Here is a 24,264-nt window from a genome sequence, read left to right on the forward strand (position 1 = left end):
AGGAGGAGGAGGAGGAGAAGAAGGAGAAGGAGAAGAAGAAGAAGAAGAAGAAGAAGAAGAAGAAGAAGAAGAAGAAGAAGAAGAAGAAGAAGAAGAAGATCTTAATTGTGAAAATATTTGTGTCTACAAAATAAGCTGCGGAAACTTTCTACTGAATGACATGACATTTAAGAAAGGGCGTTGATTCTATGTAACCTGTTAGACTATGCTATCAATCACAGTACTTCAGAGACAGAGACAGATGGATCTCTGTGAGTTCCAGGCCAGCCTGGTCTACAGAGTGAGTTCCAGGACATCCAGAGCTATGTAGAGCAACCCTATTGCAAACAGACCAACAAAAGATTAATTTTTAATATAAATCCCCTTTCTCATAGGATATCTACACAATTAAATGTGACTATCTCCCAAGATTGTTTGATTCTATGCTTTTCAATCAAAGACTAAAAAATAAAATCTTTTCATATTTATTGTAGTTTCTGTGTGCACACGTATGCTACAGCATGGGCGTGGAGGTCAAAAGACACGTTGCAGAAGTTTGGTTTTCTTTCTCCTCATGTGAGAAGAAAACTTAGCTCATCAGCTGTGGCCTCAGCATCTTTCTTGGCTCATTTTTTTCCTGGTTCACTTTTTAAGATTTTACTCATTTTATGCATATGAGTGTACTGCCATTCATATGCCTGATGTGTTCAGACACACCACCAGAAGAGGGCATCTGATCCCTCAGTGAGCCACCATGTAGTTGCTGGGAATTGAACTCAGGACCTCTGGAAGAGCAGTCAGTGCTTTTAACCACTGAGCCATCTCTCCAGCCCTCTGGTTCACTTTTCAGTTTTTTCTTTTTTTTTTTTTTCCATTTTTTAACAGTTTTGATTTTTGAGGGGGCTTGCTCCTTAGAACATCACTTGGAGGTTTCCCCCAACTGCCTCCTAGACATTTACTGCATGTTTCTGACTATGAAACTATAGTAGCCTTCTTCTCCACAGACCAGCCCCTCATTCTAGCAGCTTTAGTTCAGCATACCTCTTTGCTCCTACTTTTCCCTTTAATCTTGAACCAGGAACACTCTTCCAGGTAACATCTTTACACCTTCAAGCGTTCAGGATTCTCATTTGCTTTGGTCCTTGCCTCTTGCTGGTAGTTATCTTCATGTGGCCCCTTCTTGATGTATTTGCTATGAATGTTGCCTAACGACTAAGAATGACACAGTGAGCAAAGATTTTGCTCACCTCACCCTTGTCCTGCTTTCCTCCCAAAGCTGCTACTTTGTATGTGTTGGCTTCCTGTCTCTGTGGATGCAAACAGCACACTTCAGCGTTGACTTCTGGTTCTTCTATCCATGTCTTCTATCAAAGTCATGCTCATTAATGTCACCTCTTGGCCCTCGATTGGGAAAGATTGGGGCCTCTGATTTCATTCTTCCACTTTCAGAGTTTTCCAGCTTCCTACAGCCAACTCTGAACCTTTTGTATCACCCGAATTGATGGTGCAACACTGGAGCCTCTAATATTTTTGTACTCTTTTGCAATTACATATTTGTAATACTTGTCTGTGCATGACCACTCTGCACTGGGCCCTGTGAGTTATTTACTTTCTTCCTTCTGTCTGTGCCTCTTGAAGGTCAATGCTCCTGATACAGATTTGAATGGCCTCTCTCCTCTTTTTAGTCATATTTTCTTCTTCTGTGCCTGGAGTCCCACAGGGACCCCTGAACAACATATGCCTCAGGTTGTGTTCCATGAACTTTCACCAGTGAAGTAGCCCAGGACTGCTCAAAAAAAAAAATACATCATAGAGGGAAAGAATGTCAGGATATCCTTCTCAATGATGATAGCTCTTGTTTGTGTCATTGGTTTTGCCTGTATTTTGTGTAATACAGGCACAGAGGAGATACATGTTACATCTCAAGGTAAAATATGCTGCTTACTGGAGCTTTAGGTAAAAGAAGAAAACTTTTTCCAGTGTGGAAGGCATAGCTTCCCCTACATTGTAACTGTCATTATTTCTCACTATACTTTGACTATCTTATAAATATATTTTAATGCATCTAGTGTTTATTAGTGGATAATATAAAATATGATAGATGGATGGCAGAAGTGTTAATGACTGGAGCAGAGGCCCCTGAGGGCTCTATCAATAGCAGTTCTTTTGTTTGGGGGTGGTGTGTACAAGATTAAAGCATTATCTTGTGGAATGGATAGAACAGGGAGATTCTCTAGTGGATGAATACTGGGGACTGTGAGTTTCAGAATATTAAATATTTGAAGCTACCAGTGTGGTTGTATTTTAGAATCCATAATTTCCCCTTACTTGCAATTATGAGGGAGAATGGATGAAATATCAATGGGTATGTCCCTTTTTATTTTGAACCAGAATTCCTATGGTTTTGTTTCTTTTAAATTTTCTCTTCAAAAATTTGCACCTCTTTTCTTGAAAATTGCATTTACAATGATGTGACTAACCTGATATTTCTTCCTCATGGCTAAGTTTCCCACGATCCTGGAAATGGGGGAAGAATAAATTTAAATAATCAAAAACCAACTAAAATTTTTCTTTTTTTCTGAGATGGCTGGGTGAAAAGGAAGGAAAGGCAGAAGCATGAAAGAGGATGTGTGTTAGTAAGGCCAAGAGGGGGCTGTGGTGGAACTACAAGTGGGGCTGCTGGAAGAAAAGCTAGACTCTGATCCCAAGAGACGAAGAGTGGCTGTTATCTCTCAGAAGTGTCTGGGATGAGGGATAGGGCAGTTTCCCCACAGGGTCTGCTCATATTCTCATTATTTTCTTGATGGGGCTGTGATAAGTTCACGTGACAGTTACTGACTACAGAACCCATGCACTGTGAGCTGTTGGAAGCAAAGTAGAGGAATGGGACAACTGGTATACCTAGCTGCGGCTTTGCAGTGTATGGTGACTGTGCACACTAGCACCATAGTGAGACTGAAGTCTGGATTTTCTTACGTTAGGGCGGCTGAGCGTTGTTCTCAAGTTCGTGTACAGATTGCTCTCTTTCCTTTGATTCTTACCTGTTTCATAGAGGAGAAGTAGCCTCGTGCACATAACCTGCAGCTCACTTCTTGCCACAATCACTTTTCCAGTTTTAGAGGGAAGTGTTGTTCACCTGTGAGGCAGACCCGCAAGACTTACCTTTCTGGATATGTCCAGGGCAGGAGTGAATAGTGGCCATCTCAGTTTCCTGGAATGCTGGGTCCTTTTGTCCCAAATAGGAGCTAGTTCTGTGTTTTTGTGCAGAGTGACAGAATGGCTTAGAGAGAAAGAGAGTCATTTCCAAGGTGGGAAGGAGACTGATAGAATAGGCTTGTGACCACCATATTTGTCCAGCTGTTTCCACCCCTCTAAGCATACTTCAAGTTCAAGACAACACTCATATTATCAAAACTGAAAGGTTTACAGTGTCAGCCCTTAGTTAGTAATTAGTCTGGTGTCAAAGGAAATTCCCCATGTGGTACCACAACTTGGAAGATCCAGACCCAAGATGGGAGTTTTAGGCATTTTGAGACCACTGGGTTTGTAGTGATGAATGCCAAGGTACCAGCATCCTCAATTCAGCCATTTCTGGTCCATATTCTCCACAGATTTCTTTGTTACTTTTCATGACTCCTTCTTTAGCCTCAACAAGAATAAATTTGAGTAAACTTATTTGCGATTCTTTGGCTATTTTTGATGAAGGCACCTAATGATAGTGCTCTGTGACATGATGACTTGTCTTTTGTACTATATATTATTTCTTTTACTGTTTATATAGTCCCTTTAGGGGCCCATCTTTTGAGTCAGAACATACTGGCGAGCAGGTACCATTTCAAAGGCTGTTTGCTGTCAGTGGTGGTATGCACTAGTCTAATAATTTCACATGTTCTAAAGAGAGTGGGGCACTAGAGAGATGGTTCATTCAGCAACCTACTTGCCATGCAAGAATAAGGCCTGGAATTTGATTCTAGTAGCTATGTAAAGAGCCAAATGTGGCAGCACAGGCCAGTAATCCCAGCACCTGGAAGGTAGAGACAGAAGGATCCTCGAGTGTTGAATAGCCAGCCTCGCTGAATTGATGAGTTCTGGGTTCAGTTAGGTGGAAATAGATTGAAGAATGCATTGGCTATCTACCTTTGGCATACATGCACACACACACAGATGTACATATATACTACATACTACATAAATACATGAGGATAATACATATATTATATACTACATAAGCACACATACATGCTCATGAATACATACATATACCGCACACTACATAAATAAATAAAATGAATCTGTGTTATCTTTTTTTCTATTTTTCATTATTGGTTTTACCCCAAGATTAATTATTCTTGTTATTTGTAGGAAATGGTATTTTTAAAACACTTAACTTGAGTTAAGTTACATAATTTATATAGTTATATAATTATGAGATCTAGAATAAAGTTAAATAGATATTTCCCTGAGGCATTTTCATAACACACACACACACACACACACACGTATATATGCATGCATGTATATATGTGTATATTGTGTACATTGAATCAGAAATTTTTCTTTGAGACAGGGTTTCTCTGTGTAGCCCTGGCTGTTCTGGAACTCACTCTGTAGGCCATGCTGGCCTCCAACTCAGAAATCTGCCTGCCTCTGCTTCTCAAGTACTGGGATTAAAGGTGGGCACCACTACTGCCCGGCTATTGAGCCAGCTTCTTAACTGGTTTCTTTCAAACTCAAGATGCACTTGGTCCTGCATCTCAAATGTTGGCATTAAATCATGGAACGCCATGACCAACTTATTTTATTCTTTTTTCCCCTTTGCTTTAATGTGTTCATGTTTTTACGAACATTTTTTTCTTTTGGCCTTGTGTGGTAGAAATCCTCTGATTTAGAACATGAAATTGAGGCTCCAAGAGCCAGACGAGCTACCCGGTAGAATCAGGTAGTTTGGAATGTCCTGCTGTCCCACACTGGCTCTCAGTGCTTATAACTGACTCCTCGCTTTGTTCTTATTATCTATTTGTTTGTGCATCTAGTCATGTCTGGGGCTTTGCCTTTTTCTGAGTAATGGATGCCCTATGTTTTGCATGAAGCCCGAGGTAGCTATGTTCTGAAGTCTTTGATAAAACCCCCTTGTGATAACCCATTTCTCAAGGTGCATTTTGACTAAACAGATGAGTCCCCTTCATGCTGGATGGTTCTACTTGTAAACCAGCGGTTCCTTCCTTGTGTGCCACAGATGGTGAGACAAATGAGCCGTGTGTGGTACTGGTCCTCCTTCCGAAGTTTAAATTTTTTGTTCTCTTCTTATGTTGACATTGAAAACCCCGTGTTTATTTTCTTATCCTCTCTTTGTTTCTTCCCAGAGTTGCACCCTTATCTTCCCAGAATGTGATGATTCGGCATGGCCAGACCCAGGAGTACGTGCTCAAGCCCAAGTACTTCCCAGCCCCGAAGGTGGTCTCTGCGGAGCAATCCACCGAAGGCTCTTTCTCTTTAAGATACGGGCAGGAGCAAGGCACGGCACCCTTTCAGGGTGAGTACCTTTTCAGACAGCCATTTTCCTGTGTTACAGACTCACAGTTTGGAAACATTTTTCTTTGGTTTAGATGGTTGTAATGTGTCACAGTAGATAAAATTCAAGAGTCATTAAAACACCTTCTTTGGTTCCTAAAACAACCAGACAGCAGAGTTTTTAGCATGGTTTCCTTATTCGGAGGAAAGACATTTTTCCGGGACTTTGGAAATAAATCTGGAGTGACTTGCCTGAGATTCTGTTTCTGCAGGATTTCTTCTTCTGGGAGACGTGTTCCCTCTAATTTTAGGTACAGCAGCATGTCTGACATGTTTGTATTGATAAAATGTTTTCTTTAGTTAAGCTGCCAAGATCCATCCCTTGTGAACGGCCTGATTTGTCCTGCACTTAGTCTCTGGGGCTCGCCTGTGGTAGCTATTTTTATGCTGAAAGGTCTACCTAGTTTTTAGTCTACCTAGCAGATGGCAAGGAAGACTAGACTGAGTTTGTAAAGGACTATTGTATCTGGGGCCAGCTTGGTTGGTATCTCCCTCTAGGAGAAGCTCAAGGACACAAGGCCTGGCTGGATGGGTAGGGAATGTGATGATTTGTGGTCTAGGTATTACAGAGTGTCTGCTGGCAGAATCCTCGGAGAAGGCACTGGAGCGAGGCACAGACCATTCAGAGGCGAGAACTAGGCTCACTGTCTCCTTCCAGCAGCTCCCTGCTTCAGTCCATGCTGACTGATCGCCTTCACCAGAACTGATCAAGGAGTGTGCCAGGTGGGAGGGGGAAAGGGGCTCTCTGTGACCAGCAGGAAGACTGCAAATAGCCCAGAGAGAGTTTTGCTACCGTTTGACACTTAAGAAGTTGGAATCTGCTGCAGATTTGATGTTTGCTGGTGGCCCCCACCTTGCACTTTCTGTTAAGTTCCTCTGGTGACCGATGCTTAATTTTTTACAATAGAAAATGAAGTGGCAGATTTGTTTGCCTACACTTCACGATCTGAGATCTCTTCTGTGGCTGGTGGCCCGCTCTAGAGAGATAGTTTGGTGTGGTTTTATTGGGATGGTCAGGAAAGCAAAGTAGGGCCTTAGGGGATGGTGTGGAAACCGCTTGGATCATCTCCTTGTCAGACAAGACAGTCCCTTGTCAGTCACAAAATGACAGCTTTAGTCACCATGCTCCTTAATGCTCTCTGATATCTTCAGGGGGGTGTGTTCCAAGTGTGCAGTGTTGTCTTCATCCTGATTTTAAAAAGTAAACAAGGGGAGGGGCTTATTGCTATTAGCCCATGAAGATAAACACTTTTATGAAAGCTCTCTAACATTTGGAAGCAATAAGAAAGGGATTTTTGAAACTTTATGTTCATATTTATAGAGGAAGAAAATTCCAAGATTGATGAAAAAGTCAAGAAAAGATGGCTTGACGGTCACTGGGAAGAAGATAGGATATGGTGCTCTTAGTTAGTGATGACTTGTTATTCAAGTGAAAGTCTCTCTCTCTCTCTCTCTCTCTCTCTCTCTCTCACACACACACACACACACACAAATCTATATATTATCTCTATCTTTAAGAATTTAAACCAAACCCTTGATTTAGCTGTCTTCTGGAAAATGAAATGATGACTTCTTTTGAAGTCCTCTGCCTTTTGTATGCATTTACAATGTAGCGGGGAGCTCGTGAAGGCTTGTAGACTACCACATGACCTCAGTGACGGCGTGCTCGTCTGAAACCCTGAAAAAGATGGAACCAGATCAAAAACAGGCTTAGGGAGGACTGAAACATTAGTCATATCTGAAAGGGAGGAAGGGAAATGTGGCTATTTTTACTGTTGCTAACACTATATTGAGAGCTGGAGGTCTAGTTGGAAAGCCTTGAAAACAAGTAATTTTACAGGGCTGTGAAGGGTACTGAAATAGGAACATGAGGGAGAGGTTAGAAGGAAGTCTGTTGTGGGGAAAGGAGCAGAGGTAGGAGGCAGCTGAAAGGGTCTGCTTCCTCACACTTGCACTCTGTGTCAGGTCGGATGGACAGTCGGAACCCAGTGTGGGACTGAATGGAGGGGGGTTAGCAGTGGATAGCCCAGGATAGTAGAATCCTTTAACACCTTCATTCTCAGCTTCCTAGAAGAGATCAAATCCAAACAGATCAATTCCACAGTGTGCTGAGGGCTAGGCAGTGAAAGAGAAGCAGATAATTCTAACCTCAGAGGACCGAGGAGATCAGGCCACTAGGAACACGCTTTGTCTTGGGATGAAGTGGTAGAGGACCTCCCTCCCCAAGCGTGTTGCCATGACTTCGGGGCAAGCTACTAGGACTGGTGGAAACACTTAGGTTGCTAAAAGAGTTCGTGTTGTTTTCTCCATTAGAAAGAGGGGTTGAGATTTTGGGGCAATAGGTGAAATATAAAAGCAGAAAGGAGATAAATGGGGTTTGAAGGACACAGGAAGGGGAGGTCTGGGGAGGAGAATCAATTGCTTGTAAAAATATAAGGGAACCAAATATGTTATATGCTAATTAAAATAGATGCATATATACACATACGTAGATACATAGATTAGTAGATTGACAGATACGTAGATATGTAGATTGCTACACACACACACACACACACACACACACACACACACACCAAGATACATAGGTACGGCTGAAAAATGAAGTGTGCTACTATAATTTGTTAGTTAGTTGGGTCAAAACTGGCATCTTACAAACAGCAATAGTGGAGCATGTAAAATCCTGTTTTCTGTAGTTTAATAATCTCAGAGAAAGAAGAGATAGCAGCCCCAGAGAACAATTACTTGCCAATAAACATATTATCAAAATATGCAGGTAAGAAAGATAAGGCAATTGCAAGTGGAGCTGACTGTGTGACTGCACTAAGTATTGTGATTTTCTGGTGAAAGATGAGACAGGGAGCAAGCCATCAAGTTGCTGGTGAGGTGATCTCTCTGGGAAGAAGCAGTGTTCTGCTGGAGTTTCTCAGACTCTCAGCAGTGTAGCTCACTCACTGAGGAGTGCCCTTATCCACTTTGTGCACATAACTTCTCATATTTTGATGTGGTGTGCTTGTCAACCTTCTTAGTCACTAGGCAATGGGATGCCCTACATTGGCTATTCTGTGGTAACTGATCTTAGTGATACATCCTTGAATTTAACCTGAGTGTCAGCTAAAGTATAGGTTGGCAAACTTGTGCTTAAGCTCAGTAAACATTTTAGGCTTAGTCACCAAGAAGAAAACCAAGGTTGTTATACAGTATTTTGATAACCTATTTAAAATAAGACCTTTAAAAAATGTCGCAGAGTGTAGAATACTGGGTAAATTGCTGGAGGCTGATGGACTATCAGCCAACCCAGGTCTAGAGACTCTGTGTGTGTGTATGTGTGTGTGTGTGTGTTTTAGTTTTTGTAAGAATGTGTGTTGAGGTTTTTGTATGCATATTCATATGTGTGTGAGGGTTCACCCATGTATGTACATGTTGTGGTTAGAGATTGACATTGGGTATTTTTCTCAATTATCCTTTATCGTATGTTTTGAAATGGGCCTGTCTTGCTGAGCCTGGAACTCACAGATACAGCCTGGCTGGCCATCAAGCCTCTGGGATGTGTCTCTCTCCATCTCTCAGGGCTGGGATTACAGTTGACCACACTATGCTCAATTTTTTCCATAGATGATGGGAATCCACACACAGGTCCTTGTGATGATGGAAAAAGCCCTTTACCCACTGAGCATCTCCCTAGTCTCAAACCCGGCTTCATAAGCTACTAAACACATCCAGATTTGAGATTTGATGACCGATAACTGAGAACAGTAGAGAAAACCCAAAAGCTTCCCAAGAGACTCTGCCTGTAACTGCCATTCATTGTCAATGCCCTTACCAGCCCACGCTCCATACTCTGGTAGTTCTCAGACATCTCTATCAAGTTTGTAGACAGCAGAAAATCGGGAAGCACTAGGAAAACTCTATAAAATAAGTTGAGTTTCTTTCAATGTTAAGAATGTCAGGCTGAGGAACAGCTGGCAAAATAGGGAATGCTAGCCAGTGCTCTTAACTACTGAGCCATCTCTGCAGGCCCTTGGTTTTGTAGTATCTTTGACTTGGAAAACTTAAAGCAATAGAACACACACACACACACACACACACACACACACGACAACCAAAGATTGATGTCACATGTTCTTTTGTATTGCTCTATACTTTAGTTTTTAAGACTGGGGCTTGCTAACTTGGCTAGGTTGGCTACCTACTGCGATCCAGGGTTCCTCCTGTGTCTGCCACCATCCCCTGATCCAATGCTGTGACTACAGATCTGTACTGCCATTCCTGGCTTCTACATTGGCCCAGAGGACCTGAATTCAGGTCTTTGTGCTTGTGAAGCATGCACTTTACTGACTGAGCTGTCTCCCTAGTCCTGACATTGGAGTTCTCATTGCTAATTCCAGTTGTTTTCCCACGGTTAGGGGCTCAGCGTTTTAAGTGGGCTGCTTGTATTTCAATATCAGCGTCTAAAAGTTTATTTTGTTATATTCAAGGAAGCAGACGTCTTAAATTCCAGAAGAGGCATATGTCATGTTTTATAGATTAACTTCCCAAAGGTCTATAAACACAGATAACTCAGACTCTTAAGAGGACTGAGGATTTATATTCTGATGCACTGAGATGGGGAGTGGGAAGGAAAGAGAAACAAGCGTACCACAAACACACAGTACTGTTAAACCGGAAAAAAAAGCCCACTTTAAAAATGTTAAATACAATGCTTTTTGCTTAAACAAGCAGTCTCAGAGTCCATCAAGCTACTTTTGGCAGAAATTGGCACCTCAGGGGTTGCCTTTTCCTGGAGTCTGTGGTCTGTGTTGACCTTTCCCAGTAAAATCTTTGCTTAACCCCCACCAACAGCCAGAGGTGGATTCACCGAAATCCTCTCTTTCCCTCCCTGATAGGTAGATTAGCTTCCTGGGCCTCCTGAGCCTTGCTGGGAGAGAAGCACAATATGTTCTCACCGCATATATGTTCTCATAGCATGTATGTTCTTATAGCATGTATGTTCTCATAGAATGTATGTTCTCACAGCATGCATGTTCTCACAGCATGTATGTTCTCACAGCATGCATGTTTTCACAGCATGTATGTTTTCACAGCATGTATGTTCTCACAGCATGCATGTTCTCACAGCATGTTTGTTCTCACAGCATGTATGTTCTCACAGCATGTATGTTTTCACAGCATGTATGTTTTCACAACATGCATGTTTTTACAGCATGCATTTTCTTACAGCATGCATGTTCTCACAGTATGTATATTCTCATAGCATGTATGTTTTCACTATATTCTCACAGCATGCATGTTCTCATAGCATGAATATTCTTACAACATGCATGTTCTCATAGCATGTATGTTTTCACAGTATGTATGTTTTCACAACATGCATGTTTTCACAGCATGCATTTTCTCACAGCATGCATGGTCTCACAGCATGTATATTCTCATAGCATATATGTTCTCACTATATTCTCACAGCATGCATGTTCTCATAGCATGAATGTTCTCACAACATGCATGTTCTCACAGCATGTATTTTTCCACAACATATATGGTCTCACAACATGCGTGTTCTCATAGTATGTATGTTGTTACAGTATATATATTTTCACAGCATGTGTGTTCTTACAGCATATATGTTCTTATAGCATGTATGTTCTTACAGCATGTGCTCATAGCATCCATGTTCTCACAGCATGTTTTTGTTTTCCAAGCTCTTTTTGACCACACTGTGTAGCCCAGGATTTGAGACTTGGACTTTTTGGGCATGTAAGAAATCTTTACACTTTGGGAGGCATGGTGGTTGAATGTATGTTTGGCTGTATCAGGCTCGTGTTCAGACATGTCAGAAAATGTGACATAACATGAAAGCATGTCAGGGTGTGCTGACAAGTAGTGATGGCTTCTCATCTAGAAAAGACAAGTCTGTGTGTATCTGGAGTGAAAACTTCCCATGGTTGTAGATTGATTGGTATAACAAAGAGGCAACCAGGGATGTCTGAATTTTCTTGGCTGTTGAGTTCAGTGAGGGAGAAAGAGAGAGAGAGAGAGAGAGAGAGAGAGAGAGAGAGAGAGAGAGAGAGAGAGAGAGAGAGAACAAATAAGTGCATTTATATATATACACATATGTGTGTGTGTGTGAGAGAGAGAGAGAGTGACAGACAGAGACAGAGAGACAGAGAAAGGCAGAGATAGAGACAGAGACAAGAGAAAAGATGTTTTTACAGACTACTAGAGAAGACAGCCCAAATCTGACCATTGGGAGATAGGCAGCATTTAGCAAAGACTAGTCTGCTGATGCCAGAGAAGGTGGACAAGGGAATTGATTGGAGGCTCCTAATGTCTATGACTAGCTATAGAATGCTCATGCAGTGGGTGCCTGTGGTATAGCTCAGAGAGTCAGTGATGCGATAGAGGCACCTCCCAGCACAGAAGTATCCACCTCAGCCTGACTGTCCTCTCCCAAAGGAGGGAAGAAGCTCGTGGGGTAACTAGGTAAAGGCAGACACTGGGATAGCTGATTTAAATGGGAAGAATTAGAGTCGGATTCTTGTATAAGTGGCGGACTGCAGAGTAGAGCCCATCAGCCTGTTGGGATGTTGGTAAGGAGGAGGCTGCTCTTGAGACACACCATGCCCTTAATTCAGAAGAGACAGAGAAAGAAAGGCAGCAGTTGGGGAGACCTAGTGTCCTGGAAACTGCGCAGCAGACATTGACAGCCACTGACAGATGGGATGAGGGCCTTTTAGGACAGATTTCCAGATGAACCAAGTGTGAACATGGATGGAGAGATGTCCAGGGATGCAGGTGAAACCTTCCCTAAATGGAGACTGCCATCAGCGAATGTGGAAGTGGGTTATTTCTTTGTGTTTGGCTACAACTGATTCACTGGGCACTACATGGCAATGGAATTTGGACCAGCCAGCTTTCCAAGAAGCTGATCAGAAACCACTACCCACAACAGCCACAGATGCATAAGCACTCAGGACTAAAATATGAGAAGAGACTGCTTTAAAGAAGGAATAATGGGAAAGTTTCTTACGTTTCCCTTGCAAAATCAGGCTCCCAAAGCTGCTTGCCCACCTGCATACAGTACTGTAATCCCCTTTGTAATGCCATGTGGGTGCTAGGGCAAAGGGTGGGTACAGAAAGCTCTCCTTCCCCTCCATGATGCCTCGCAGAACTTAGTTTTAATGGCACAGACAGTGAAATGTTTTTAATGTGTAGAGACTGACGCATGTGTAAGTGAACAAGGCTTGGTCAAGTTCATCTCAGAAATCCAGATTTGATAGAGGGTGGAGTGTTTCTCTGTATTTGGCTGTGCCAACTTACACTTGATGGTGAGGCCGAGGGAGTGTCAGACTTATTATACAAGATGGGGTTGATCCCATCTCTGTCCAGGAAGGTATGCAAACAGGAATGTTCCCTGTCTCCCAATCAGCTACACACAGTTAAAGATAGCTGGGAAAGGGTAGACATGGATGGATGGTCAGCATTTCTAAGAAGCTTATCCAGCAGCGTATAAACAGCGATGGGGCAAAGCCTTCCAGAGGGAAGGATTATGTAGTTTAAATTTCTCCACAGACAGTCTCCAGTGCCAGAGACAACTTTTCGTTCCAAAGGCCCAAACTTTCATAATAATGCTCACATTCAAAGCTATTTCTGGAGGTCGAGGCTAATTTTAAGGTACTGGAAAAAAAATCAATACTTAGTATGGCTCCAGAATATTTTAGAGTTAAACTGTGATTTTAACAAAATTCTCCTGGGGGGGGGGGATAACACAAATGAGTTTACAGTTTGCCATGGGGAAGTAGAATAGCATCATTTTGGGAAGAGAAAACCTATATTTAAAAAAAAATGGAAGAAATGTTGTCTTAGGTTTTTTTTTTGTTGTTGTTGCTGTGAAGAAACACCAAAACCATGGCAACCTTACAAAAGAGTACATTTCGATGGGGATGGCTTACAGTTCGGATGTTTAGTCCGTTATCATCACGGCAGCATCCAGGCAGACATGGTGGTGGAGAAAGGGCTCAAATGTCTACATCTTGATCTTTAGGCAGCAGAAGGGGACTGGATCTCACTAGCAAGACTTGAGCATGTGTTGAGACCTCAAAGCCTGCCTCCACAGTGACACACTCCCTTCAACAAGGCCACAGCTATTCCAAAAAGGCCACACCCTAGGAGCCAACCATACATCAATCACATGAGTTTATGGGGGTGCAGCACAGACAGGGACTCTTCTGATTTTGGATTTCTTTGACAGAGTACAAAGCCTTTACTTGGCTTAGCTTCTGAAGGGAAAAGAAGCAGCAGCTACTGATAAGAGTTGAGGCCAGTTTTGGTTCAGAACAGATAAGACTCTGGTGGTGGGGCTCGGGAGACAGGTCTCACAGGAGTCAAGTGGCAGGCTTGTCCTCTCAGGAGTTTTCCCTTGAGGAAGGATCCCCCCTAAGGTTGCAGATGACTGCCTATCATGAGGATGTCCCCACTTTGAGATAAGGACCAGCACCTCTCACTGGTGTGAGTTGCACATGTTTTTTTGCCACACACACACACACACACACGCACACACGCGCATATGTCATACACATGTGCATATGAGTACATATGTACATGTGTGTGGAGGTCAGAGATTGATGCTAGGTGTCTTCTTCTGTTGTCCCTCACTTTATGTTTTCAGAGAGTCTCTCACTGAACCTGGAGTTCAGCACTGAAGCTAGGCTGACTGGCCAGTGAGCTCTGGGAAGCTGCCCCTCTCTACGGTCCTCAGTGTTGGGCTTACAGATGTATGCTCCTGTGCTTGGCCCGTGGGTGAGCTCTGGACTGTAGGACTCAGGCTTTCATGCTTGCATGCCTTTACTGAGTGAACCATTTCCCCAGCATCTTATATCATGCTCTTTTCAGAGGGGGCCAATACTTGGGATTCAATTCAATGCTTTTGACAAGCTAGGCAAGCACTCTCCCATGGAGTGGCATCCCTGGTCCTTGGTTTTTAAAACATGCTTTCTTGTTGCATAGCACAGGCTACCCTCAAACTCAGGATCCTCCTGTCTCTGCCTCCTCTAGGCTGAAGATTACAGGCCTATCCAACCATGCCCAGCTATATCCCATCTCTCAATTATTTTGTATTAGAATTATGATATTTCTGGGGTTTGAATTCTATCCTATTTGTTTTCTTTCTTAATAGACAATTTATGTTGAGCTAATTCCTGTGATAGACAAATTCTTTATCATAGTGTGTATCTCTCTCTCTCTCTCTCTCTCTCTCTCTCTCTGTGTATGTGTGTGTGTGTGTGAGGGAGGAAGAGAGAGAGAGATGTATTAAGCAAATGTGTGTGTATTTTTGGAATAGTTTTTAGTTTCTTAGGTTATCCATACAAATAGTATCCAGTCATTAAAAACTTCTTGTAGCCTAAGTGCATTTAACAAGTTTGGTTTTTCAAAGTTTTCAATGTCTCTCTCTCTCTCTGTTTGTGTGTGTGTGCTCTCTCACACACTCAAGCACTTATTCATGTGCATATGCGCACACGCATGAGCACACAGGCACACACATCCATGCGCATTACATGTGTGAATACAGGTGTTCACATGTCACTGTGCATACATTGGTGCCAATCCCCACCTTCTACCTGGACTGTCTGCTGCAGGCTTCCCTGGATGCTCTGGGATTACCAATGCTTCTGCTTTTATACCCAGCTTGGATGTGGCTTCTCGGAATTTAAACTCAGGTCCCCATGCTTACACGAGGCAAATCCTTTTATCCACCAAGCCACATCCCTACCCCCGATTCTTCAATGAACCATTCTAAGTAGGATTGCTTTGGGGGGACAAACGTTGTCCTTATGTTTACCTTTTCGAAGCCTATGAACGGATTTGGAAAGCTCCGTTAAGTAGAAAGCAGGATCTATGGAGCAGGTGAGAGAGTCTTGCTGGGTGGCGCACTAGCCTCCAGGCATCTTGTGTGGGATTGAGTGCACGCCCCTAATGAGTCTAGAAACACACCAACCCAACAGCTGGGATGCTCTTTAATGACTAAGCTAAAGGTTACAGGTGCATCCAAGGACTGCAGCAGCTTGATGGGAGTCCAGCAGAAACCAGAGCGCTCCCTCCCACACTTCAAGGTTTCATTCCAAGGAGCAGCCTGCACAGGAAGCCTACTTTACTTTAGAGAATAGCCCTCCTCCCAAACAAAATATTTTCATTTTTTCCCTTTATTCATCAATTAAAAATATTATTCCTTGTGGTTCAGTTAGAGAGAAAGAGAGAAAAAAAAAGACTGTTCTAAAATGTTGATTTCTGCCTCCTTAATTCACTAGGTCTGTAATGAGAAAGGACTGTTGAGGTGGGCTTTGCTTTGTTTTGATAGGGAGGAAAGGTGGTGAACATATTCTGTGAAAAATGATTCTCTGATCTATTTTCCTCCCCTCCCTGCATTTTATCTACCCCGGCATGACTAATGAGGGTAGATGACATTAGTTATGTATAATTCTTTCTTTCCTCTCCTCTCTTGCCACCGCTTTATTGTGGGCGGAATGCCTTTCCTGCACATCTCTCCTTCATTTGGGCTTGGGCAGTGAGGTGGGCAGAGTGAGCCCGGTTCTGACTGATGGCTTGAAGAGACCTCACATGTTCCTTCCCTCCTTCCTGGAGCCTGAACCTCCTTGGACTCTGTTCTCTGTGTGTGTCTCTCTGTCTCTGTCTTTGTCTCTCCGTGCCTCTGTCTCTGTGTCTCTTTAGATCACCATGCCTGTACGACAGAATAAAAACTGTTGGGAACAATTTAGACAGATCAGTTGCCTGTCTCAGTCAGGCACACAATCTGGTTGCAGTTAGACAGAATGCATGTAGGTAGAAAAATACCATATGGATAGCCCCACCTTCTGGGCACAGTGAACTGGAAAACAGGCATTTGACACAAGGAAAACCGGTGTGGGGCTGGCCAGCTGTCTGTCAGAGCCTTCCCAGGCAAGGCTGATGCTGACTAAACTAGATTCAACCAAAGGCCTCTTGAGGGATTTGTAATGGAGAATAGCGGAGAGGGAAGCAGACCTAATCAAGGGAAGTGGGAGCAGCCACAGGGAAATTTTCTGCTACATGAATCCTGGGTGCAAGAACACAGTTCAAAGTTTTTACAAAGGCCTGGGGATGGAGCAGTGTGTGATGGGCACCCGAATGGCTTGTGCTTCTCACTTTCAGTAAGAGACACTTACAGAACTTAGTACTGGTGCCTGTGAAGTCTGGCTTGTGGGGCTGGGCGTGCCCATTCTCTTGGGATGCCTATCAACCACAGTGCTCCATGCAGCGTTAGTCTAACACCCTCTCACCTCAGATGATGTGAACTCTCTGCATTGTAAACAGAAAGAGTCCAGCTACTGGAGAGTCTATTTCTACCCTGCTCCCTCACAGCTGTGTGTTCGGACAACTGAGTGTCCTCACATGATCGTCTTCTAGGGGGGAAACCCAGCTGCCCTGCTTCTTTGCTTCATGCCCTTTATAGTTCTTTCTCCATACCCCTCTCTCCTAGAAAGGTGTAGAATGGTGGGGCAGATAGGAAGAGGGGAAGGGTGGGTGAGTTTCAAAAGTCTCCCAAACCCTTGGAAAACTTGGAGAATTTTCTTGCCTGGCCTGAGATCAGTAGAACCTGATTTATGGATTTGAATGCTCATCTGGATTATTTTTAATGATTAAAACAGGGTTTTTTTTTTTTTACAATTTCACACACACACACACACACACATGTGCGCACGCGTGTGCACGTACACACACACATTTCTATGTATTGTCACTTCTCAGCCTCTCTCTTGTCTCCACCTCACTTCCATCAGCTCTCTCTCCTCCCTAGGGTCCCTGTTTCCACGTTGATGTCCCTTTGTTTTGTTTTATGACTCACTGATTTTTAACTAGTGATGTCTGTGTGGCCACAGGCACCCCTGGATGGTCCCATATAGATTTTCTTACAGAAACATTTTCAGTTCGGGCTGGAGGATTCTTGCTCATTCCGCATGGAGAATGTCCAGTTGACTTTGGTCCAGTGAGTGTGGCTTGGGGGAACCTTCTCAGGAAGTCTTCCTGCAACCCCATCATGACGATTTATTCATCTTTATTGGTTGGGGCTTTCTGGCAACCACAGTGTGGTATTTGTGTAAATACCTATCAGGCATGCCTTGCCATGTCTTGTACATAGAAATGCCACAGTAGTTCACTCTGTCTAAGGGATTAATTATTTCAAAGACGTGTCGTGGAGAAAGTGATTCTTATTTCTTGTCAGGGGTCCCAGTTTCCAAACCACACCTGAGTATATCTGGAAAAAGAAACCCTACAGAAGTTACGATAAGTTGTATTTTTGGTCTTTAAAGATTGTGTAGCTGGAGAAATGAGAGACTCTCCCTCACTTGTTTGGCACGTTCTATGTGTTAATGGCTGCACTAAGGTCTGGGTATGCTTTTATTCAGCGCTCTGTGTCTGAATTGCTTAACAGTGGGCTACAGTCAAAGAGACACATCCCTGGGTCAGCTCATTGCTGGGCACTCATCATCACAGAGCACACTTACAAACCTTCATGCCATATGTTTTTCATTGGTCGCAATCACTTTCTATTTATAATTAATAATAGTAACAACAACAACAACAACAACAACAACAACAGGGTTTCTCTGTGTAGCCCTGGCTGTCCTGGAACTCATTCTTTAGACCAGACTGGCCTGGAACTCAGAGATCTGCCTACCTTTGCCTCTCAAATGTTTTGAATAAAGGCATGCACCACCACACCTAGTTAGTTAAATTTCATTTTTAAATCAGCAAAGAAAGTATTAGATATCACTATGTCATTTTCAAGTGAAATGTGTTGTTAGCTTTTCTTCCCCTTGACCTCAGTGACCCACCCATGAACCTCTATCCCAGCCTTCCTTCCCACCTTCATGATATATGTCTTATTGCTTACCTACCTTTCTTTAAATCCTCTTTTAACCCCTCTTTGTCTTATTTCTAGTTTTTACACGCACGCGCGCGTGCACGCGCGCGCGGACACACACACACACACACACTATACACTAGGACCTCTATATGAGAAAAAAATACTATGATTTTTGTATTTCTGAGTTTGGGTTTCTACATTCAGTATAATGCTTTCCAGATCTGCCTAGTTTTTTTCTGAAAATTTCATAGTTGTTTTGTGGCTGAATAAAATTTTATTGCATTTAGGTAGCACGTTTTTATTATTCACTCATCTGTTGATGGACATCTAGGCTGGTTCCAAGTTCCTTGCTCTTGTGAATAGAGCAGTAAAGACCAGGCGTGTGCCGATCTCTGTGGTAGGATATGGAGTCGCTTGGACATTTGCCCAGCAATGATATGGCTCAGTATATATGGCAATTCTATTTTTAATTTTTGAGAACTTCTCCTTACTGAGTCCCATAATAGCTATATCAGATTGCTCTCACACCGGCAGTGGACAAGCAGTCCTCTGTCACACAGCCTCGCCATTGGTTGTCCAGTTTCTTGATGACAGCCACTCTGCCTGGGAGGATGTGGGTTTATCAAGATAGCCTTAACTGAATTTTCCTGATGGTTAGGAGTGTTGAACACCTTAAGAACACACATTGGATGCTTGTGTTTCATCTGTTAAAGATTATCTATTTTGTTAGATCATCTGTTGATTTGCAAGTTTTTTTTTTCCAAATTCTGGGTGTTAGGTCCTTGTTTCAAGAATAATTGGTGCTCTTTCCTTTTGTTGCTGCATTCGCAGCCATGATTATGCTCAGGCTACAGAAGGGGCTTGCCTCTAGTGTCCTCTGCTGTGGGATAAAGAAGATCAGGTTGGATCCCAATGATACCAATGAAATCGCCAATGCCAACTCCTGTCAGCAGATCAGGAAGCTGATCAAAGATGGGCTGATCATCCAGAATCCTGTGACTGTCCATTCCCGGGCTCGTTGCCAGAAAAACACCCTGGCCTGATGGAAGGGCAGGCATATGGGCATAGGGAAGTGGAAGGGTACTGCCAATGCTTGGATGCCTGAGAAGGTGACCTGGATGAGATCCTGCACCGGCTTCTCAGGAGATACCGGGAATCCAAGAATACTGATCGCCATATGTATCAGAGCCTGTACCTGAAGGTCAAAGGGAATGTGTTCAAAAACAAGCGGATTCTTATGGAGCACATCCACAAAATGAAGGCAGACAAGGCCCACAAGAAGCTCCTGGCTGACCAGGCTGAGGCTCGCAGGTCTAATACCAAGGAAGCACGAAAGCACCGGGAGGAAGCGTCTCCAGGACAAGAAGGAAGAGATCATCAAGACTCTGTCTGTCCAAGAAGGAAGAGACCAAGAAATAAGGCTTCCCTCGTGTCTGTACTTTGTGGCCTGGCTGTGGCCTCACTTGGATCTGTCATTAAAATAAAACAAGCCTTAAAAAAGAAAGAAAGAAAGAAAGAAAAAAGAATAATTGGCAAAGATTTCCTTCCATTCTGTAGTCTTCAACGTGATCTCTTAGTGCAAACAAGAGATTCAGTCAAAACAAGCTGTATGAGATTACGCCCGGTGGGACATGGCATGTTGGTTTCAGGAAACTTAGTTTTATAATATAGTACATTCTAAAAATTACAAAATCTATAGAATAATGACCACATATAAAGCACTAACATAATGGTTTCTTATTATCAAGTATAGATATTATATATAATAGTATGTTTTTAAAATTGCCTTTATTTATTGATATATTTATTTGGAGGGGGTTGGGTGTGCTCAAGCTATTGTATGTGAGGCTATTAGAGAGCAACTTTGGAAGTCATTTTTTTTTAATACCATGTGGGTCCCAGGGATCAAACTCAGATCCTTAGGCTTGACTGCAGGCACCATTACTATTGCAGACCTCATAATGGTTTGATTTTACTTGTCTGCCAGTGGCAGTACAGGACACATGCACATATCATCGTTATCACACATCTGAGCAGAGTATTACTTCAGCTCTTAATGATGTCACTAAGCAATAGGGATTTGTTAGTTCCATTATAACCTATGATGAGACAGCTGTTTAGTATGTGATGTGTCACCAGCTCAAGTCATTGTGAGACTAATGGTATTAGCACACTATCTTGACCGTTTAAAATGTTATTCATAGACGTTTAACAGGAACCACAACTATGAGTTAGAATGGTCAAAAGAGATGAGTAATCCTAAAGGTACTATTTTACTACTTTGTGTAAGTTACTTTTAGGTGACTAGATAACCAGAGTTCAATTACATTTTGACAATTTGTGAATTTTGTGAGCTATAGGAATTGTATCTTACTTACCTGAATATGGAGTTACTATTAAGCCCTGTTCAGTTTCACAGAAATAATCAAACATCAAAGAAGCTCTCCCTGACCCACAATCCATTTCATCTATTCCATTTGGATTTCATCTCTTGAAGAAAGAGGTATGGAGTCGGTTTTTGATATATCTTAAAGTCACTACCGTATTCATCAGAGGAGAGTCTATCTTGATGAGGGAAAAACAAAACAAAACAAATACACACACACACACACACACACACACACACACACACACACACACACACCAATGAAAACAAGCAAGTTGAAAATGAGTAACCTAAAAAGAATTAGCTCACACCCTGAAAATCAATTTGTAATTATGCAATACTTATTTATTTATTTATATTGGCAACGGATCATTCTTAAGATTTTATTTATCACATGAAACTGGAGACGAAATACTATGATTTTGAAACAGGAAAAGCTTTCCTAATGATGAGACCTTGGGTCACCGAGCAAGAGTTGTTTTGGTAATTGCAATTGCAAAAGTGTTGATATTCAACTTTTATAGAGCTTCTTAAAGCAAAATGCATTCAATTTACAATGTTGTTTTTGTTCCCTGTGTTTCTCTTTCTTTGTTTATAAGAAATAATTATAGGCCATCAGGGGTGCATTGAGTCATCTATTGTTGCCCTGTTAGTACCAGGGACTTAGATGCCTATTGAGGGTTTAAGGGTATGGCCTTCTTTCTCTGCTCTGCTCCATGTGTGTGTGTGTGTGTGTGTGTGTAGGGAGAGATTGAGCTTCCTAGGAGGGAACATGCAGGTATGTATGAACATGCGTGCAATGAGTGCATATATGAGGCCATCAGCAGCCAAGCAGTATGTTGGTCTACAGGGTTTCTTTTCTTTGTTAAAGATGGGGATCTGTAGCGGCTTGAAGCACACAAGTAGGCTGGGCTGCTGTTTTCCCCATCACAGTGCTAAGCACTTGTGTGCTATCACACCCAGCTTTATTTTTTGGTGTGGGTGCTGGGCCATACACTCAGTACCAAGGCAAAGCACTTCATTGACGGCCTTCTTGACATTCTTTTCCTTTTATACTTAATTTATATTTGTAAAGTGTTCTAGTTGACTTTATCCTATGCATTTATCTGTCTTTGGTGCTATAGACAATTTCCAAGTCAGGTTATGTAGGTAACAGACGCTTCAGATGATTCAACTCCTTCAAAGTCGTATGACTTGCACAATGAGTCGCTGGGTGAGAATCACCCATCCCTCTGTCCCTCCCACTTGTCTTCCTGTGAGCTCTGAAGCCTCAGATTCTGTCACCTTGCTCACTGCTCTTCCTTCTTACAGCCACCTCTGCTCCTCTGGGCCGTCTCTCATGTCCAAGGACAGACACGTAACTTGTGGGACATTAGTTATACATAGGAAAGACTAAGGGTGAAAGACAAATAAGAGAATGAGAGGGCACACCGTTTTTGTTTTACATTTTGACTGAGGCAAAAGGAAAGTGGCAAAGTAGAGAGGCATCGGCAGACATATGGAGACAGAATCAAAAGGACAGGGGTCTCTGCCATTCATCAGGACTTAGGGTGATAGAATTTGGGAAGGGAAAGACATCCAAAGGATGGCTGTCAGGGAAAGCAAGAAGGACATTTTATAGGGGACGAATCTATGTGTGAAGGAAGGAAGTGTGGTAGTAAATATCCTGCAGCATGGCCTGGTTAATCCCTGGCTATCCATGTGGGTGTGGCTGAAGATGAGGGCCAGTTGTGTCTAAACAGGAAAGGTCTTAATTTACTTTAAACAAGCTTGATTTATGTCACAACTATTTGTGACAAGAACTATATAGGTGACATAGAATCTTATTTATCAGAGTGAACACTGGAGACGAGCTAAGATCTGTGAAGGAAAGAGCCTCCCCTGAGGCTTGTGGGCAAATCTTGGAATTTGTTGCTTGGTAAATGCATAACCCAGTAGCTGTTTGCCTGTGTAGTCAGCCTTTCTCCTCTACATATGAGCAAGCCGATGCTATTTCTGAGAATGGTGAGTGACAGAGCAATGACAAATGTATCCACTCTCTTGCTTTTTGAAAAACAACAAATGTGGAGATAAATAAAACCTAATTCCATTCCAAAATTAAGGGACAGAAAATCTGAGTCACACAAGGCATACTCAAGCACTATTTCCTGCAGCCCATCCAGATGGTGTGGGTCTAGGCAGGTGAGTGCTGATTTCTCTGCCTTCTTCTTGACAGCGAGGATGCCAGCTTTGTGAACTCCCATTATGCCTCCTCTGGACCCAAGGCCATGCCCTGGTGTCTGAAGTGTGTGCTTCAGCTACTAGCCTGGAAACCTTGAGGGAGGTAGAGATCTTTCACATATGAAAAAAAATGACATCAATGTTTTCCCCCTTGGAAAACAAGCTAATGTAGTAACATCCTGGGCTGGAATGCCTCTCACTACCTGCTCGCCCCTCAAAAAACAAACAAGCAAGCACAACAAAGCAAAACCAGACAAAAACACATCCATGGGTAAACTATTATTTCTCCCTGCATATTTTAGATCACAATTATCAATTGCTTCCTTCATCCAGCTTGATAAAATGGGTTCCGTGAACTCCTTTTCTTCTTCTCGTTCTCGTTCTTCCTCTCCCTTCTCTCTTGTATTCTCTCCTCCTCCTCCTCCTCCTCCTTCTTCTTCTCCTCCTCCTCCTCCTTCTCCTCTTCCTCCTCCTCCTCCTTCTTCTTCTTCTTTCTTCTTCCTCCTTCTCCTCCTCCTCCTTCTCCTTTTCTTCCTCCTCCTCTCCCTCGTCCTCCTCTTCCTCCTCCTCTTCCTCCTCATCCTTTTAACAGAATCAGAACCTGTCATCTTTCAAAGATATTTTTCTTTAACACTTGAGTCACAGCAATCCATATCCCATTGTCTGTTGTGGGTGGGACACACTGGTATGTCCTGGGAAGCATTCAGAATTGGGGGTGGGGTCTTCCAGATGTATTCTGGACAGATGAGTTCTGGAGGAAGTGTCAGAATGAGCATCATAGAACCACTTGTAGTGACAGGAACATGGGAACAAGGTGTGCACCCTGTTTCTAGTTAGTGGGGGCAAGTGCAGTCATGTCTGCCCCTGAACTACAGTCTAGAATTTCTCCTGAACCTTGCTGAGTGTTCCTTGTCCCTAAACTGAAGGAGTATGTCTGGGTTATTGGCTCTCTTCAGGGTCTATAAAGTCAAAGAAAACTACTTTACAAAAAAGCTCAGAGAATGAAATGTCAAAAAGTCATTAGTGTGTTTTGCTAGTTTGGTTTATAACAGACTGTGTTTTTTTTCTTGAAACACTGGGCCAGCTCCTGCTGGGTGAGTAAACTATTTTTTTGGGTAAGAGTCTTCTGACTATAAAATACATTGTATCTTCAGAAATACTGGATTTTATTCAAGGGATGGAAAAAGGATTCTTTTTTTCTATTTGTAAA

General features: G+C 42.7%; 1 protein-coding gene and 1 pseudogene across 5 annotated transcripts in view; both read left to right on the forward strand.

Moving 5' to 3' along the window:
- The window catches only part of Ltbp1 (latent transforming growth factor beta binding protein 1), a 387,543-nt gene that overhangs the window by 136,550 nt on the left and 226,729 nt on the right, over positions 1-24,264 (forward strand). For all 5 annotated transcript variants that reach the window (XM_021185976.2, XM_021185979.2, XM_029471038.1 and 2 more), the window contains one exon: positions 5,343-5,512. In XM_021185976.2, the coding sequence (XP_021041635.1) occupies positions 5,343-5,512 (170 nt within the window). The remainder of the gene's footprint in view (positions 1-5,342; positions 5,513-24,264) is intronic.
- Positions 19,177-19,948, forward strand: LOC110283891 (annotated as a pseudogene).

This window comes from Mus caroli, chromosome 17 (assembly GCF_900094665.2).
Source record: "Mus caroli chromosome 17, CAROLI_EIJ_v1.1, whole genome shotgun sequence".
NCBI classification, from domain to species: Eukaryota; Metazoa; Chordata; class Mammalia; order Rodentia; family Muridae; genus Mus; species Mus caroli.